The following is an 18,899-nucleotide window of genomic DNA, read 5'->3' as shown; positions in this document are numbered from 1 at the left end:
AACACTTGAAGGGATCAGGACATTGAACTGTACAGTTGTGACATTCTTACATATGAAGATATGGGGTTATTTTGAATCTTTGATGTTTGTCAGTTTATATTTCATTCAAGGCTCAGAGGGGGGAAAAATTGGACTAATGGTAACTAGCCAGACAATATCTCCAATCATTACCTCATCTTCCCATGTTCATGGGAGCTTATATATTTTAAAATAGCAAGAAGCAATTCCAGTGATATCTAGAGACTTTATGTTTGCGATATGGGTTTAGTACAGGAACTTCATTGGTAGGCTCATTAAGTGAGCTCTTCCCTAGTGATGGATCAGAGGTCTGTGCTGAGTTTTCAAAATAATGTAGGAGCTGTCTTTAATACTACTTTAGGAATGATGCCAGCTCTTATCTAGGATAAGTAGTGTGCTTTAGAGTGGCTCCATTTATTTCTTCCGGAGAGATTTTATAGAGTAGTTCCTTGGAGTTATATATGCCATTCCTTGGAGTTATATATGGATACCCCTATTGATCAACATATACATGGGGCCAGCGGATGGATTGAGGTGGCTAGTGAGAGAAATAATGGTTTAGAGTGTCCTTAGTGTATACAGATGCAGCACTATATTTCTCTTGTCTAATCCTGCTGTTGCACTGAATGACTTGTCTGTTGATAAATATGAATTTTTGCATGTGTGAAGGCTAGCTGGCTGAATCTAAAACGGAGTAAGATGGAGTTAATGCTTCTGGGATGGACTCAACAATTGGAAAAAACAATTTCCACCCATTTTATCAGTTTCTTCCATTGATGGGGGTGCCAACTGTTGAAGTTGCAGCTCATGGAGAATGAGACAGCCCTTTTTTTAAGGTAATGTTTCACACAAAAACCTGTTCTCAGTGATCTGCTATTATTGTTATAGTAGTGCCTTGAGTTACCAATCATTACCAGAAGATGTATTGTGCTAAGCACTATACAAACACTTGTAAGAGGCAACCTATGCCCTGAAGAATTTACAGACTAGGAAGACGACAATGTGTGAGAGAGAAGTAGGATTGCAATCCTTGTTTTACAGACGGGGAACTGAGAGACAGAGATTGACTACTAGTTGTTACACTGTTGATATCAGAGTGGTCGTGGTTGTACAGCACCCTTCAATGGGATGGCTCTTGAAATTATTTTAATCAATGAAGTGCTGAATGTTTTGGATCCTGGCTTTTAAGAAATCACTTCTCTCCAAATGGTGCTGTGATTGTTGCAATCATACGAGATGTTTAGGTGTACAACCTCTTGCTTAAGTCATGAAGGGTTTATTAACAGGATGTTCTTTATTATTGGAAATTTTTGACTGGAATGTACTTCCCATGCCACCATATGCCAGATCCGGGGTAGGCAACCTATGGCACGAGTGCTGAAGTCGGTACATGAGCTGATTTTCAGTGGCACTCACACTGCTTGGATCCTGGCTACTGGTCCAGGGGGCTCTGCATTTTAATTTAATTTTAAATGAAGTTTCTTAAACATTTTAAAAACCTTATTTACTTTACATAAAACAATCTTAGTTATATATTATAGATTTATAGAAAGAGACCTAAAAATGTTAACACGTATTAGTGGCACGCAAAACCTTAAATTAGAGTGAAAAATGAAGACTCGGCACACCACTTCTGAAAGGTTGCCAACCCCTGTGCCAGATTCTGGATTTAGTGACCTTCAGCACATGCTGTGAGACTTGAATATGAGGGTGAAGCAATTGGTTCAGTCATGGGGAAGAAAGGAGGTTCTTAACAGACCTGGGAAGGATTTTTCGCTTTTTTGTTTTAAGACTAGTTTTTTAAAATATCATTTTGATATCTTTTATTTAAAGTGGTTCTTAAGTAGGCATCATGTGCCTAGAGAACATAGGTGCACTGAAATTAAATTCTATATAATAGATGTAACTCTGTGTATCATATTGTTTTAGCTGCCTTTTAAATTTAATTTTACTTTGTTTCAGTTCAGTGGCCTCAGTTGGAAGTTCATTTTCTGTAACATGCTTCATGAAATAGTTTAATGCTTAACTTGTTAATATTTTTACTGTACCTTCAGGCTTTTAAACTAGCCGTCCCCAGGATTAACTTTTTGTTGTTTTTGTTGCTCCACTTCACAGAACTCCTTTTTAATTCTATTAATTCCATCAAGTCACTTGAAAAGCATTTTTCCAATGAGGATATTCTTAACTTCTTTAGGCATTGCTCCTTACAAATACTCTGAAACCCTAAATTTAGCATAATTATCCTACATTACATTCATTTTAGGAGGTGAAAACTCTTGAAGGGAAAGATGACTAAAATGGTAAAAGATTCATCTTCAACATGATGTCTAATCAGTGCCTTGTACAGAAACAATATCAGTACTTTTTATGTATACCTCGACACTGTATCTGCCATTTTTTTGAACATAAGAACGACCATATTGGGTCAGAGCAAAGGTCCATCCTGTCCTCTGGCAGTGGCCAATGGCAGGTGCCCAAAGGGACTGAACAGACAGGTTATCGTCAAGTGATCCCTTCCTTATCATCCAGTCCCAGCTTCTGGCAAATAGAGGCTAGGGACACCATTTCTGCCCATCCTGGCTAATAGCCATTGATGGACCTATCTTCCATGAATCTATCTAGCTCTCTTTTGAACCCCGTTATAATATTGGCCTTCATATCATCCTCTGGCAAGGAGTTCCAGAGTTTGACAGTGCGTTGCGTGAAAAAATACTCTCTGATGTTTGTTTTAAACCTGCTACCTATTAATTTCATTTGGTGGCCCCTTGTTCTTGTGTTTATGAGAAGGAGTAAATACTTATTTACTTTCTCTATACCACTCATGATTTTATAGACCTCTATCATATCCCTCCTTAGTCACCTCTTTTCCAAGCTGGAAAGTCCCAGTCTTGTTAATCTCTCCTCATACGGAAGCTGTTCTATACTCCTAATAATTTTTGTTGCCCTTTTCTGACCCTTTTCCGATTCCAATATTTTTTTTTTGAGATGGGGCGACCACATCTGCATGCAGTATTCAAGGTGTGGGTGTACCATGGATTTATATAGAGGCAATATTATATTTTCTGTTTTATTATCTATCCCTTTCAACATTCTGTTTGCTTTTTTGACTGCCGCTGCACGTCTGAGTGGATGATTTCAGAGAACTATCCACAATGACTCCAAGATCTCTCTCTTTAGTGGGAACGGCCAGTTTAGACCCCATCATTGTATATGTATAGTTAGATGATGTTTTCCAATGTGCATTACTTTGCATTTATCAATGTTACATTTCCTCTGCCATTTTGTTGCCCCGTCACTTAGTTTTGTGAGATCCTTTTGTAGCTGTTTGCAGTCTGCCTCAGACTTAATTACCTTGAGTGGGTTTGTATCATTTGCAAATTTTGCCATCTCACAGTTTACCCCTTTTTCCAGATCGTTTATGAATAGAACTGGGCCCAGTACAGATCCCTGGGGGACACCACTATTTACCTCTCTCCATTCCGAAAACTGACCATTTATTCCTACCCTTTGTTTCCTATCTTTTGACCAGTTACCAGTCCATGAGAGAACCTTCCCTCTTATCCCATGACTGCTTATTTTGCTGAAGAGCCTTTGGTGAGGGACCTTTTCAAAGGCTTTCTGAAAATCTAAATGCACTGTATCCACTGGATCTCCTCTGTCCGTATGCTTGTTGACCCCCTCAAAGAATTTTAATAGATTGGTGAAGCATGATTTTCCTTTACAAAAACCATGTTCACTATTTCCCAACAAGTTATATTCATCTATGTGTCTGACAGTTTTGTTCTTTACGATAGTTTCAACCAATTTGCCCAGTACTGAAGTGAGGCTTACTGGCCTGTAGTTGCCAGGGTCACTTCTGGAGCCCTTTTAAAAAATTGGCATCACGTTAGCTATCCTCCAGTCATTTGGTACAGAAGCTGATCTAAATGGTAGGTTAGAGATGACAGTTAGTGATTCCTGCAATTTCACATTTGAGTTCCTTCAGAAATCTGGGTGAATACCATCAGGTCCTGGAGACTTATTACTGTTTAGTTTATTTAGAGAGACAAGGTAGGTGAGGTAATATCTTTTATTGGACCAACTTGTGTTGGAGAGAGAGACTAGTCTTCGAACTTACACAGAGCTCTTCTTCAGGTTTGTTTTAATTTTTCTAAGAACATAAATCCTACATTCCTTCATACTCTGGTGGTGGTTTTACACTTTTGCTATATAGCTGTACCTTTCTTATCAGTGAACTTGATTGCAATTATAAGAGTTGAAGGCTTAATTCTGTTTTAAGTGAAACTTAGATTCCAGATAAGGTAATGATAGTGGCCTAGGAAAGATTGCTACTTACCCTAGACAGGTGGATTTTTTTAAGTCCTGCATATAACTAACCTTTAGTATTCTTTGTAAGTAACATATTTGAGGCTTCCTTCAGCTGTTTGAGAAGTGAAGGAATGTGAAACTATGCAGGATTCTCAATGACAGTGGATATTATCATCATTATGGTTTGTTGTATTGATCAAATAAGTAATTTCTTGTTCACTTAAGAATAAAAGGATACAATAGAAGTATTACTGTCATGTGGCGATTGTGTAAGTCCTTTTTATTTTTATTTCCTTTTTATTGGCGTTTGTTATGAACATTCTTGTGGCTGTCTGTGCTTTTAACATTTTGATTTTGTCTTTACCTTGGATGTTTTGTTTCTTAAAGTTGCTCCAATGACAGTAAATACATAAATCATAGTTGCTTGTCTTCTCACAAGCAACATTTTCATATTGCCCCTGGGTAGATACAGATTACAGCTACCATTTCATTTATTTTGTTTGGGGTGTAAATAATATTGTTTAGGGATTCAGAGTTACTGATGTAAGACCTAAGTCTCAAAATTCACATTGATAGTGTCTAGGCAAATGATACTTTTCTCAATGTCATCACTAAGAGTAAAATTTTCAGAAGTACCTGAATCCCTTAGATTCCTTAAGTCACTTTTATAAATGGGACTTGAAGTGGCTTTTGTACTTCTGAATCTTTTACCCTGTTTCCCAAATACTGCTGATGTCACAAATGATGTAACTGTTGAGTGGTTGGATACCATAAGTTTCAAATGTAAGATAGGTTGCTCTGAAATCTGTATTGCGTCTTCTAGATTTAGCCTAATTATCCCTATGCATCTGCTCAAATGGCTTTGGGTCTACAGTTTTGGGGGACTGGGGAGGGCCATCAGGCTTCTCTAATGCCTAGCATGGGGATTGAACCTACACAGAGCATAATTGAAGAGTATAAAGTCAAGCTTTAAATCACTTTACCTTTTAACCTATTCTTTAAGCCTTGCTTTGTGCTGATGAATCTCACCCCAGGATTTGGCCCGTTGGTTCCTCTCTCTGTCAACAGAAGTTGTGCTTCCAGTAGTGTTTGTACAGAAATTACAGGAACAAGGCTATGAGCCAACAGCTTGGGTAATAGAGTGCATTAGCAGAACAAGTGTGAGCACTTAATTCTTCTATTACCGTTTAAACTCACCATGTCTTTTCATTTATTTTAATTGGGAGGGTGGATATTTAACTGGGTTTGTCAGACTTTCAGGAAAGATGGCTTCTTTGTACACTAAGTGTGGAAAAAGTTGACCGTGGAGTGTTGGAAGTCCTGGAGAGAATGGTTTGTAAGAGACTAAATAGACTTCCAATTCAAAAGTATTGTATATCTTAGTTTATAATGCTCTAATACATGTTGGAGTTTAGTGTTTCATTAAGGCAAACATTTTATGGTTGTATGCGCTGACCTGTTTATTATTTTACTTCTTACTGTTTCGTTGCTGTTAGTTCTAGTTTCTTAGCCTCTTTATTAGAAGTGCGCTGAACCAAAATGACAGATCTAAATATCCCCTAATTTTGGAAGAGTTCATATCCATATCTGAACTTTTCGGCTTGGAACCCTTATGTTTTTCAAGAATTCACTTCTGAAAAATGTTAAAACCAAAAACTTAACCACAAAGAAAAGCTGTCCATGATAACCAATGAGAGTGGGAGGAGAGTAGCAAATTTTAATGAATATGGAAGAAAAATTAAGAGTTTTCTCCTTTTAAAACAAACATAGTTCACACTTGCTAACTTTGTTATTTTGTAGCTTCTTCAGAAAATATAATGAAGGATAGCATTGGATGTTTGTTGTGGTAATTTCTGCTGTGAACAGCTGACTGTGGTCAGAATGTGAAATAAATGGAGTTAATATTTGAAAACAAGACAAGGTGGGTGAGGGAGTGTCTTTTATTGGACCAGCTTCTGTTGGTGAGAGAGACACGCTTTCGAGCTTATACAGAGTTCTTCGGGTCTGGAGAACTTATTCAGGGCAGGTCTATACTTAAAATGCTGCATTGGTGAAGCTGCAGCACTTAAATGAAGATGCTCCTATGCTGATGGGAGAGAGCTCTCCTGTCCATGTAGTTTAATCCACCTCCACAAGAGGTGGTAGAAGCTTGCCCATCGGACATAGCACTGTCTACAAGGGGGGGATTAGGGTCAGTATAACTACATTGCTTGGGGGAGGGAGAGGAGGGAATTTTTCAGACCCCTGAGTAAAGTAGTTACACTGACATAGGTCTGTAGTGACCTCAGAGTATCACAGCTAAATACAAGGTGGAACAGATTGTTTACCATAAATAGTTAACAAATATTTCAAGGGACCATTCAAGATGAAGTGGCCTGTTAATACTCCTCCAGTCATAGGGAAGAAAAGGAGGGAGAGCAAAGCAGCTGTGTGGGGAGTTGTTAGTGAGATTGTTGTAATAAGCCATAAATCCAGTGTGTCTATGATTTTTATTATCTAGCAAAATTATGAATTTAAGTTCCCACACTTGTCGTTGGAAGGTGGTGTTCAGGTTTCCTCTGAAGATGAGGACTGATAGGTCAGATATAGTGATTGCTTTGTGAAAAGTGTTCACCCACGGGTGACATGGTGTTTTCTTTTATCATTTTTATCATCTGTCCAGGTGATGAAAATATCATTGATTGTATATCACATATACCATTGGTTTCGTGATGCATTTATGGTGTATCTCATCCAGTGGACTAAATGTCCCAATAGCAGCTACTTGGCTGAAACCAGACACTCACTACGCTCTTGAATGTACTCACACCAGAAAATTCAGAGTTTAACTTAAATTCTGTGTGACATTTGTAAAGAAAATGTACTTTCCATGCTACATCTGTTCACATAGTTGGCCTTACTTTTTTTTCAACAGAGGCTGCAAGTCGTGCTATAGTCCAGTTCCTGGAGATCAATCAGAGCGAAGAAGCCAGTAGAGGTTGGATGCTGCTCACTACAATTAATTTACTAGCTTCATCCGGACAGGTTAGTTCTTCTTTATTATCATGAAAACCAAAGCAGAAATACCAAAATAATGTTTCCAGATGTGCTGCATTCCTTGTTAAATAGCACACTTGAAAAGAGGCCATGGGAACATCCTACAGTATTGTGATTCCAAAGCTTACAGGTCCTAAATTCCTTTACATCTCCTTCCTATGTTGAGATTTAATTTTATTATAGTGTCTCTGTAGTGATTCTGTAGTTATGAATTGAAGTTGCCTAAAAGAATTCTCTGGGCCTGAAATTTGTGTCTTTTCCTAGCTCACAATTAAATAATTTTTAGGTAAAGAAGTAATAAATCAAAAGTGGCTTAAGAGAAATTTCACAGAGTCTAAAAAGTGCTTTCTGCACCTTAAAATGATTTTAAAACTGAAATAACTCAAAAATTCTTTACTTTAGAAGCAAAAACCAAACAAACCCTTGCGATCAGGTATTGAAGATGTTCTCTTTGGGGACTAGATCTGGTTAAAGATATAAATAACACGAAATATTATTTTTTTTATTTTCCGTTAATGCATCTTTTTTGAATTAATCTCATTTTCTGTGAAAGTTTTAAAATATTCACTCAGTAGTTTGTGAACAAATTTCAACCCAGAAGTTGTTCATGAAGAGTTTGTTTCCCTGCTAATTGTTTGTGGTAGTGCATGACTAATCCTCTAAGGGCTTGTTTGGACAGAGTTAGTTTGCTGCAAGTGGGGGTGTAAATCTGTTGCACACCAGAAGTTCTCTCATGGGCTTTAACCTACTACTGTTTCAAATGGAAGTAGGTCAAAGAGCACTAGGGAACTTCTAGTTCTTATGGACTCTGCTACTGCAGCTAGTTGGTGCCTGGTCCACTAATATTTTAGGGATTTACATCCCAGCTTGCCATGCACTAACTCACCCTCTAGGCAAGCTGTAAGTCACGTGGTGGTGTTTATTCTCCATGACTGGATAAATTGAGGTCAGTTTACACTACACAACAAATTTGGTATAAATACGTCACTCAGGAGTGTGGGGAAAAAAACACCCTGGAGTGGCATAATTATACCAACTGTAACCTCCTGTGTAGACAGTGCTATATTAGCAGGAAACCTTTTCCAACTGACATAACTACCACCTCTCACAGAGGTGGAGTAACTAAGCTGATGGGAGAACTCTCTCCCGTTGGCTTAGAGCATCTTCATCAAAGTGCAGCTGGGCCAATGCAATGTTTGTAGTGTAGACCTACCTTGAGACAATTAAAATAGGAGAAAATACATTTATGGTACGATAAGTTTCGGAAAAAATCTTTTATTTTGAAACCTTTGGAATTTGGAAATATTTTCACTAATAAATCAGCAGTGTGAGCATTCAAACAATTAATAATTTGGCTCCATGAATAACAGTGGAGTGAACTCCTTGGGCTTAGTAGGAAAACTATTTGTAAATCTTTTTTATCATCTAACCACCTATAATGGGGAATGTGTACTTTGAAAAAATTAGTGAGAAAAATAATCGTTAGGAATATTTGAAAAGAATATAATGATCTTTGCTACCAAACTAAGATCTCACTATGAGGATGAAAGAAAAGAACATGCAAGAACCTAAGATATCCATAACAGATATTATTCTTTGAGATGCTGATGACACCTTGACCAACTGTCCTTGTCTCTTGTCCTTATTCTTTATCCTTCCATACTCTTGAATTATGTATCATCATTAAATTTGTTAGCCCTTAAGTACCCTAACTTAGAATTATCTGCTTTTGGTATGCTGATTCCTGCAGAGCATGTGGAATTTGATTTTTTCTCACATGGATATCTTTGCAGGCTACTTGGAGCATCTTACGAGACAAAGAATTTGGGAATAAATAGTACCCCATTCATGGAGGCCACACTATATAAGATAGTGAAGCCAAAGGCAATATGAGCAGTATTATTAAGGCTCTGCTAGCTGCCCTTCTGACATATTGGACAATTGCATGCTGTCTTCTCTCTGCTCGCTGGTTATGTGTTCATATATCTTACCAAATCATCCCACCTACTTTTACAATACCAGACCCCCACTCCCAACTTTTGGATTCTCCTCCAAATGTTTTCGCATTTTTTTCCTCACTCTTCTGTATGCATGAAACAGCATAAAGCCAATACCTTCTCCTGCCAATCCAATCTCACGTCTGTGATGACTGCAAGAAATATCCAACTGACAAGGTCTAGACTGAGGGCCTGAGGGGATTGCTGATTTTTACATTATTTTAAAAAGCTTTATAGTTTATAATCGCTAAGATCCATCAAGCTGATATAAAGTATGCTTTTATCATTGTTTTTATCTTCCATTCCCTTTTACTGTTTGTTACATTAGTTACCGTTAGTCGTCTTGTCTTGTGGTAGGGATTGTGTCTTCCTATGGCTCTAATCCTAATTGGAGCATTTAGGTGCTATTGTCATATGAATAATTAATTATTATTTTATTTCTTCTGATATATTTAGACCTTTCTCTGAGTGTCGTCTTATTTTTCCTCTATTTTTTCCCTGTTTTGTTAATGTTGAAGAATACATGATTCATCATTACTGCAGTTTGGACACTTGTTAAATTTATAGGAAGGAAAAGCTTCCATTTTATGCAAGCTTCTATCTGTGTGACTTCCAGTAAAGGCAATAATTTGCATAATTAAATCATTCTTTCAAAGAATACAGAATGTCTTTAATTTAAAAGAAAATTATGTTGTATTTTAAAAAAATTCACTGTTACAATATGGTGAAATGTTACTGTCTTTTCTGTTTTTCAGAAAACAGTGGACTGCATGACGACGATGTCGGTGCCTTCCACACTTGTTAAATGTCTATATCTCTTTTTTGACCTTCCACATGTGCCTGAGGTAGTTGGAGGAGCGCAGAATGAGCTACCTGTAGCAGAGCGCCGAACGTTACTACAAAAAGTCTTTGTACAGGTAAGAAGATAATATAGGTGTTGAATATGTAGACAGACTTTCTCTCTTTAAAAAACAAGGGCGGGTATGGAAAATGGAAAGAGGAGGTTTTATCAGCTATCTCCAGAAATTGCTGTTGATCTGGGCCAGTAACTTCACACACTGAAGTTTTGTTCTCTGTTTCTTAACAGAGACAACTGTTTGTTAGCAAAAATGAATTTCCCTGCTAGCAGAGTTGAGATTGAGTACTTTTTTTCTCAGAAAATATTTTGTCCTCACAAATGAGTGTGGCACTTGAACTGGGCTGCTTAACAGGGATGACATGCAGACCACCTCCCCCCCACCCCCCCAGTCTTCTTTTATGTCTTTAGCCATGACAGTCATTTGAGTAAGTACAGTAAAATCAGCACTGATATTAATAAGTGGACTATTTAAAAACATGCCATCTTTATTTCTAATAGAGAAATAAATCACCTTCATGTGGCTGGAAAGGGAAGTCACTATTGTGGCTTTCCTGAATAAGTTAATTTAAGACCTTTTCAGCAGAACAGAATGAATCGGTTAACATATTGCAGTTTAGTCTGTGTACTTGGCTTGGAATTTAACTTCACCACTTTAACTGAAATAAATAAATAAATAAAGATGGATGTTACCGCTGCATTTTATATAGCTTATACAATTATCTTTACTCTGTTTGTGAATGGAAGGAAGAAGATAGACAGCATATTTTTTTTACCTTAGAAACGGTTGTATTATGTTAGTTTATAATCCGATGCTGATAGACAATTATATGTCAGTGGATATATCTATTCATGCTAGCTCCAGTGTTCTTTTGTGCAAATCGCTGTGCTCCCTCAACTCGTTTTGGCACACAATACCATTTAGGATTGGCATTATGGGTTTAAATATGTGACACATTAAATACAGTACCTTTTTATTGGTAATAAATTTTGAGTAATTAAAAATGTTGAGATGTTGCACTTAATGAACAAATGTTCCTGGAATATCAACTTTTTGGTGTGCTGTGCTTTATAAATGATACTTCAAATAAAAGGAAGAAGCAGGGGTTCCGTACCTTGTTTATGGAAGATAAAACTGATTGTGTCACTTGGTTGTCTCAGTTTGTAAAGGGAAAGCTAACTTCCCATTTGAAAGAGTTGAAATGTCATGAATACGCCTTTGGCTGTTTCTCTGTATTGTAAACCTCGTTCCTGAATTAAAGTAGTACTTTCTATCCAGACTAGCTGGCATGACTGGGGTTTGAGTTAGAGCCTGGGTTCTGCTTTCACTTGGGCTGGTAATCTACCCACTTTACAGTGAAGACACAGGCTTACATACTAAAATGCCGACAGTCTTCCGATGCCTTCCCATCAGGGCCGGCTCCAGGCACCAGCTAAGGAAGCAAGTGCTTGACGTGGCCAATACAAAGGGTCGGCACGTCCGGGACTTCGGCGGGAATTCAGTGCCAGGTCCCTCTCTTCCTCTTTGAGCTGCTGCTCAACTGCCTCCGATAGGCTTTGTTTTTTGTTTTTTTTTGCGCCGCTTGGGGTGGCAGAAAACCAGGAGCCGGCCCTGCTCACCATAATTCACCTCATGTGCCCAGAAGAACAGAACAAGTTCTCCCATGGTTCATTGTGAAAGAATTGTAGAGTGGCTCCCTTACTGCAGCACTAGAGAAACATGGGATATGGCCCCAGAAGTCCTAGTAACACATACAAAGTAGCACGGAAACTCAGTTAGGGCTTTGCAGTGTGGCTGCTCACTCCCGGCCAAGGCTAACTCAGATGCTCAGACCCGGGTGCTGATCATCCAAGTTAATTCTTCACTGAAGACATATCCAGAAAAAGTAACCTTACCTGCCCCAATGATTTGCCTGCTCTTCACTTGACCAAAGAGGCATGGATACTGCTCCTCCCTTCCCAGCCAATCAGTGCTCTTCATGTATTAGAAAGCATTAGAGTCGTTAGCTTGTTAACGCCTCTATCCTTGTTGCAAGAGTTGAACATGCTGTCTAGGCAACAATTCTAACCTCTGGCAGACAGTACATAAATGGAGCGTATTTAGGGCTCAAACTCTGATCCCCATGTGGCAGCATAAAACACTTAAAGTAATCTGCTAGTTTAGCCCTATTCATTACATTTTAATGGGCCTGAGGGTGGAATAACCATGAACATTTAAAGACCTGATCTTAGTCTTATTTAACATGGATGAAGGTAATTAGGGCTATTCAGGAAGCAATATGCAAGGTGAAGAACTGCACATTACTTTGCTAATGAATATAACAGTTCTAATTGGATGATCTTTTTTTGTGATCAGTTTGTATAAAAGTACCAATGAACAGAGTTCTGCTGTTAAAGATTTTACTGTCCCTGTTCTGTTTTAATAATTTGAATGCCTTATTGTTTCAGATCCTAGTAAAACTGTGCAGTTTTGTGTCCCCGGCAGAGGAACTGGCTCAGAAGGATGATCTCCAGCTTTTATTTAGTGCAATAACCTCATGGTGCCCTCCCTATAATCTGCCTTGGAGGAAGAGTGCAGGGGAAGTACTAATGACTATATCGCGTCATGGCCTTAGTGTCAATGTAGTGAAATACATTCATGGTGTGTATCTTATAGAGATATTGTTTTTATTCTTTTGTTCCAGTTTATGTATTACTCCCGTCATCCTATAGTTTCTGTATATAATATAGCAAAAACTACTGTACTTAGGAAGATTTAAGAGTATTTGTATACATCTGTAGACTTAAGATTAAAATGTCATCAGAATTGTTCTGTAATAAGGTTAGAGAGGTTCTTGTAGATAAACGAACTTCCCATGGTATCTTCTTTGAGTTTTTTTTCCACACTTCAGTTTAATGTTACAGAGCACAGGTTCTCGAATGTTTTCACAATGTGGAACATCTTAGTAAAGAGGATGCTTTCATTAAAAAGTAATATTAAGAAGCTATTTTTGATGATTGTAACTGGTGCTGGTGGCATCAGTTTGTGGCTCCTATTTCCCTCCTGCTTTTTGATGTAGCAGTAGCCCTTTGTGGAGGCAGGCAGGCTAGGTGCTTCTCATTTCCAGCAGCATGTACAGGCACTCTACTTTTAAATAAAGTCCCTGGACATCTGTGAATGCAGCTGGACACAAGGAGTTGGAACCAGTGCCTTGTGTTCCGCAGGCTCTGTCTGAACACTGAGATCCATGAAAGCTGCTGCTGTAGGGTAAACAGTGCATTATTTAAAACAACCAGTGTAATCTCACCAACAAACCAAACAAATACGGAGAGAATATTCAGATGCATCCAGGTAATGAGACAAAGTCATTCCTGCATGTCTCTTTTGGCCTTGTATGAGATAAGCAGCACAAATAATAGCTGTGTTGCCCAGGGAAGTATAATTTCTCCAGATGGTTCCATTGCCCAAGTAGTGATTTCCATGGTTTGCACGCCATCTTCACATTATCCCTAATGGATCTTCAAATGGCAGTGTTCGTGACCAGCAGTGAATGCTGTTAGCCGATCACATAACAGATATGGAATGTACCATATCTTTACCAAACCGTAAAGATTCTCCACTCAGTAGATAGAGTAGTATGCACTGCAGCAGCTGTGAATGCAGATGAACTAGGTAGAAGGATGGACACATGTATTCCCAACATTGAGCTGGTGCACTTTTTTTTTTTTTTTTTTTTCTCCTCCAATATAAAGTAGTTAGTAGTATAAGTACATACTGGTTCTGCCAGTGTTTGGCATTTAAATTATAGGGAGTAGCTCTCAAATGGTATAATCTTTTAAAGTAAATTAAACTTTTAAACTCGGGCAGGAGGGCAGGCACAGCATTTTTTAGCAATCTGTAACATTAAGTTGGTTATGAATACTCCCCGGAGAACGTTGTCTTATTAAGACTCTGTGAAGTTGTGTTGGCAGCTTTTGAAATATGTAACCCTGCTTCCATATATCATGCAACACTACAGGAAGTTTGGTCTGCAATGTTTCTCACGCTAGCCGTTCACAAATTACAGAAGACTCCCAACTCAGCCTAAAAAGAGAATAAAAAACAGAACCAAATGAGTTCCTCATTTTGGTTTCAAAGACCCCCAAAAAAGTAAGGAGCCTACTGGCAACAGTGGTAAGCATTTTCAAATATGACTTTAAAGGGGGACACTTGTTCCCAGTGACATCTTGGATGACATTACACAAAATCAGACATAGACCATAGATCACGTCAGGGCCGGCTCTAGCATTCTTGCTGTCCCAAGCAGCAAATAAATAAATAAGCGACTGCGATTGGCGGCAATCTAGTGGCAGCTCTACCACTGCTTTTTCTACGGCGGCAATTTAGCGGCAGGTCCTTCACTCCAAGAGGGAGTGACGGCCCCGCCACCAAATTGCCACCGACCGGCCGGACGTGCCGCCCCCTTTTCATTGGCCACCCCAGGCACCTGCTTGCTACACTGGTGCCTGGAGCTGGCCCTGGATCATGTACTCCCTTCTGAGAAACTGTCATCTTTTAAACAGGTTTACTGTCATGAACAGGTTCAGTTCCAAAAAGAGACAGTAGAGACTTTTTTGCCTTTTTTTAAGCCTGATACATGATTAACTATTTAAATGATAAAGCACACTGCACTATCAATGTGTCTCTTAATAGACCAACCAGGTTATGTCATGCAACATGCTATCAGTAAAACAACAGACACTGGTACAATCGCAAACTAGGTATCTTCTTTTCCGGCCGCATTCACCAAAAGATGCACATTCACTGATCGCGGCTTGCTTATTTATTTATTTATTTATTTATTTGCTGCTTGGGGCTGCAAGAACGCTAGATCCGGCCCTGACATGATCTGTGGTCTGTGTCTGATTTTGTGTAATGTCATCCAAGATAATACATTAGGGAATGTTATTTCTGAGTGCCTGTCTTGAATGGCTCTCGAGCCCACCTGCCTCCTTGGGTCTGAGCTCTGATTGCTAACCCAAGTATCTATCAGAGCCACAATGTTCACACCACTATTTTTAGTGTGCTAGCTTGAGCTCGGCTAGTGTGAGTCTGTCTGCCTCCCAGCTGCAGTGTGGATATACGCACCTAGGAAGATATTCTGTATCTGCCAGGTGATGGTGAGCTAAGGCTTGGCTAACTGATGCAAGGCGCATGAAATAAAGAATGTACCCATCAATCTAGCCACAAATATGGGGCAGCTGTTAGTCGAGTTTTGTCCATGTGACAAGTGAACATGGATTAGTAATACCCAGATCTACGTCACTGCAGGATGGGAGCTGAAATAAGACTTATTGCCCTGTTTGTGTTCAAGGATCCTTGGCCATGCAGAAGGTCCAGCTTCACTAGTTCCCTACCAGAATAGCAATATGAAAGAAGACATAGGATGCTGTATCCAAGCATATCGCAAGAGACAACACTAAGGGTTTTCCCTTGAGTCAGTGAAATAGTAGACAGTGGTGTTTTTTAATAACCTAAAGGAAGGGAGATATTTTGTAATTGATTTATTGTAATTTGTCAGGTTTCAGAGTAGCGACCGTGTTACTCTGTAGCTGCAAAAAGAACAGGAGTACTAGTGGCATCTTAGAGACTAACAAATTTATTTGAGCATAAGCTTTCATGGGCTACAGCCCTCTTCATCAGATGTATGCAGTGGAAAATACAGTAGGAAGATATCTATATTTATATATATCATATTTTCCTACTGTATTTTCCACTGCATGCATCCGATGAAGTGGGCTGTAACCCACTAAAGCTTATGCTTTAAATATTGTGTGATGATAAACTGTTACAGTAACTGATGCTTCATTTCTAAGTATATTTTAATAATCAGAAATGATACTTTAAATATGTATAATGATGGGGAAAAACTGTTTCTTAATTGTGTCCTTACAGAAAAAGAATGTTTGTCCACCTGTGTTCAGAACATGCAGCAATCTGATGACCTTTCTCCCCTAGAAATAGTTGAGATGTTTGCTGGGCTTTCTTGCTTTCTCAAAGATTCCAGTGATGTATCACAAACACTGTTGGATGATTTTAGGATATGGCAAGGATATAATTTCCTCTGTGATCTCTTGCTCAGGTATGCAAATAATATTTTTTCTCAACAGATTCTCTAGCAGATGGAGAGTATATTAATATATCTGAACGCATTATTAGGATCTAACAAAATGCAGTGAGGATATTGTAAATGATAAGGTTATTCAAAATGTGGATAATGATCCTGACACTGCAATGAGAGTATGTCAAAGTGCGTTACAGAACTTTTAGTGCTGTAACAGTGTCCATATGGAACATTACTGTACAGCAAGTTAGTGTGCTGTAAATTCACACTGTGGCTTGGTGCATGCTAACATCTCATGTAGACAAGCCCTTATTTATACGATGTTATTACGGCATCTGTTAAAATCTTTACTAAGAAGTTTGGACAAGCCAGCAGGTTTGGGGATGCACGTTATGGCTTGTGCAAATTAGCTAAGCAAATAAATAGGAGTGAACAAATAATACATAAAATAGTTTTCTATTTCATTTTCTCTATGTTACATTCTAGTTAATCCGCAATGATAGTAGAACCTTGCAGGACAGAAAGCTTTAACAGCAGAGTGCTGTCGTGAAGAGTCTTGTTACAAAATAAACTATGCTAACTTTACTAGTACATTAGAAGGTTTTGTCATAAAACTAAAACTAAAATTGTCTATAGGAACAAAATTTTATTATGAACCATGATGTATCATTTTATTTGCGTTCATATGTTCAGTCAGAAAATTCAGAAATCAGTAATAGCTCCCTCAGTTGCCAAAGCATCTCTGTTTTGAACGCAAGCTCCACCTATTTTGCCAATCTATATGGCAGTTCAGATTGTAAGAAGCATGTATTACCATAAAAAATCCAAATCTATTTGAAAATGAAGGCTACAATTTTCAAACTTGGTGCCTGAAGTTAGGCACTAAAATCCATAATTGTGTATCTAAATAACTGTCCTGATGTTCAAAGGTGCTAAGCAACCAAGCTCCAGCTGATTTCAGTAAAAGCTATAGATCAGGGATCGGCTACCTTCGACATGTGGCCCATTAGGGTAATCTGCTGGTGGGTCGCAAGACATTTTGTTTACGTTGACTCTCCGCAGACATGGCCCCCTGCAGCTCCCAGTTATTGCAGTTCGCCGTTTCCCACCAATGGGAGCTGCGTGAAGCGGCTGTCAACATCTCCCAAAGGTTGCCAACTCCTACTGTAGATGCTAGCACAGGGATGGGCAAACCTTTTGGCCCGAGGCCCACATCTGGGTATGGAAATTGTATGGCGGGCCATGAATGCTCATGAAATTGGGGGTTGGGATGTGGGAGAGGGGTAAGGGCTTTGGCTGGGGGTGCGGGTTCTGGGGTGAGGCTGTGAATGAGGGGTTGAGGTGCAGGAGGGTGCTCTGGGCTGGGACCGAGGGTTTCAGAGCGTGGGGGGGTGGGGTGGAGGGGTCAGGGTTGGGACAGCGGGTTGGAGCACAGAAAGTCGTCAAGGGTGCAGGCTCCGGGTGGTGCTTACTTCAAGCAGCTCCTGGAAGGAGTAGCATGTCCTTCCTCTGGTTCCTATACAGAGGTGCAGCCAGGTGGTCCTGCGCACTGCCCGGACCGCAGGCACTGCCCTGCAGCTCCCAATGGCCATGGTTGCCAGCCAATAGGAGCTGAGGGGGCAGTGTGCAGAGCCCCCTGGCTGCCCCTACACATAGGAGGCAGGGGAGGGGGACATGCCGCTCCTTTCTGGAGCTCCACAGATCTCCAGCATGCACGGAGTGGGGCAAGCCCCCGCCCTGGACCCTGCTCCCCGGCTGGAGCTCGAGGGCTGGATTAAAATGTCTGAAGGGCTGGGTGTGGCCCCCAGGCCGTAGTTTGCCCAGCTCTGTGCTAGCACTTCACTTAATCAGGCCCATTTATTTTAGGTACTTGTGTAGAGATATAGTTCTCAAGCTTTAGCCACCCAAAATGGCAGTTTTGGCTGACGTTTTCAGTTACATTGGCTATTTCTGCTGCATGAACTTGCGCATCATGCAGAAGTTATAGGCTTGTTTGTGACATGTTTAGGCCCAATGAAAGAATCAAAAAGCTGTCAACCGTGCAGCAGTGCTGCTAACTTTATGCCTTATGATTGTTGTTCTAGCATAAATATTGCTTTTGAAAATGTCTGATCATTTCCTTTTAACCCGCCACATTAGCAGTATCACAAAATAAATCCTTTTCAGTAGATTCAGTCATAAACAGAGTCTTAGAAAAGCCCATTGCAATTAAAAACTTTCTTCTCAAATACGCTTAATTTTCAGTGAAACTGAAGTGCAGTTACATCAGAAAATGATTACATAAAAATGGCAGCATCTTATTCGATAGATTTGTCATTCTTCCTTGTGTATATTGTCACATCTGCTTTCTTTTCTAATTAAAACAAAGCATTTTAAGTGCTTTTTGCTTATTAGCACTGCAGAGCTAGTGCAGTTGTGACAAAGAGTTGGATATTTTCCGGCTGGCACACCGGCATTGTCTGCCTGTTTTTATTATGAGTCTTTATTAATGATGTTATGATATCCAGAAAAAACTCAGATTAACTGTTAGATTCCACAATGACTTTTCAGTACTGAAAGCTCAGTTTAGAAAACAAAGAAATAAGTTAACTTGATAGGGAA

General features: G+C 39.3%; 1 protein-coding gene across 5 annotated transcripts in view; it reads left to right on the top strand.

Moving 5' to 3' along the window:
* Window positions 1-18,899, top strand: part of WDFY3 (WD repeat and FYVE domain containing 3) — a 320,770-nt gene that overhangs the window by 121,043 nt on the left and 180,828 nt on the right. For all 5 annotated transcript variants that reach the window (XM_032764847.2, XM_075066120.1, XM_032764845.2 and 2 more), the window contains exons 5-8: window positions 7,241-7,350; window positions 10,115-10,276; window positions 12,664-12,856; window positions 16,130-16,316. In XM_032764847.2, coding sequence (XP_032620738.1) covers window positions 7,241-7,350; window positions 10,115-10,276; window positions 12,664-12,856; window positions 16,130-16,316 — 652 coding nt within the window. The remainder of the gene's footprint in view (window positions 1-7,240; window positions 7,351-10,114; window positions 10,277-12,663; window positions 12,857-16,129; window positions 16,317-18,899) is intronic.

The sequence above is a fragment of the Chelonoidis abingdonii genome, chromosome 5 (genome assembly GCF_003597395.2).
Source record: "Chelonoidis abingdonii isolate Lonesome George chromosome 5, CheloAbing_2.0, whole genome shotgun sequence".
Classification (NCBI taxonomy): domain Eukaryota; kingdom Metazoa; phylum Chordata; order Testudines; family Testudinidae; genus Chelonoidis; species Chelonoidis abingdonii.
The sequence above is the reverse complement of the archived record's forward strand: the minus strand, read 5'-3'. Positions and strand labels throughout refer to the sequence as shown.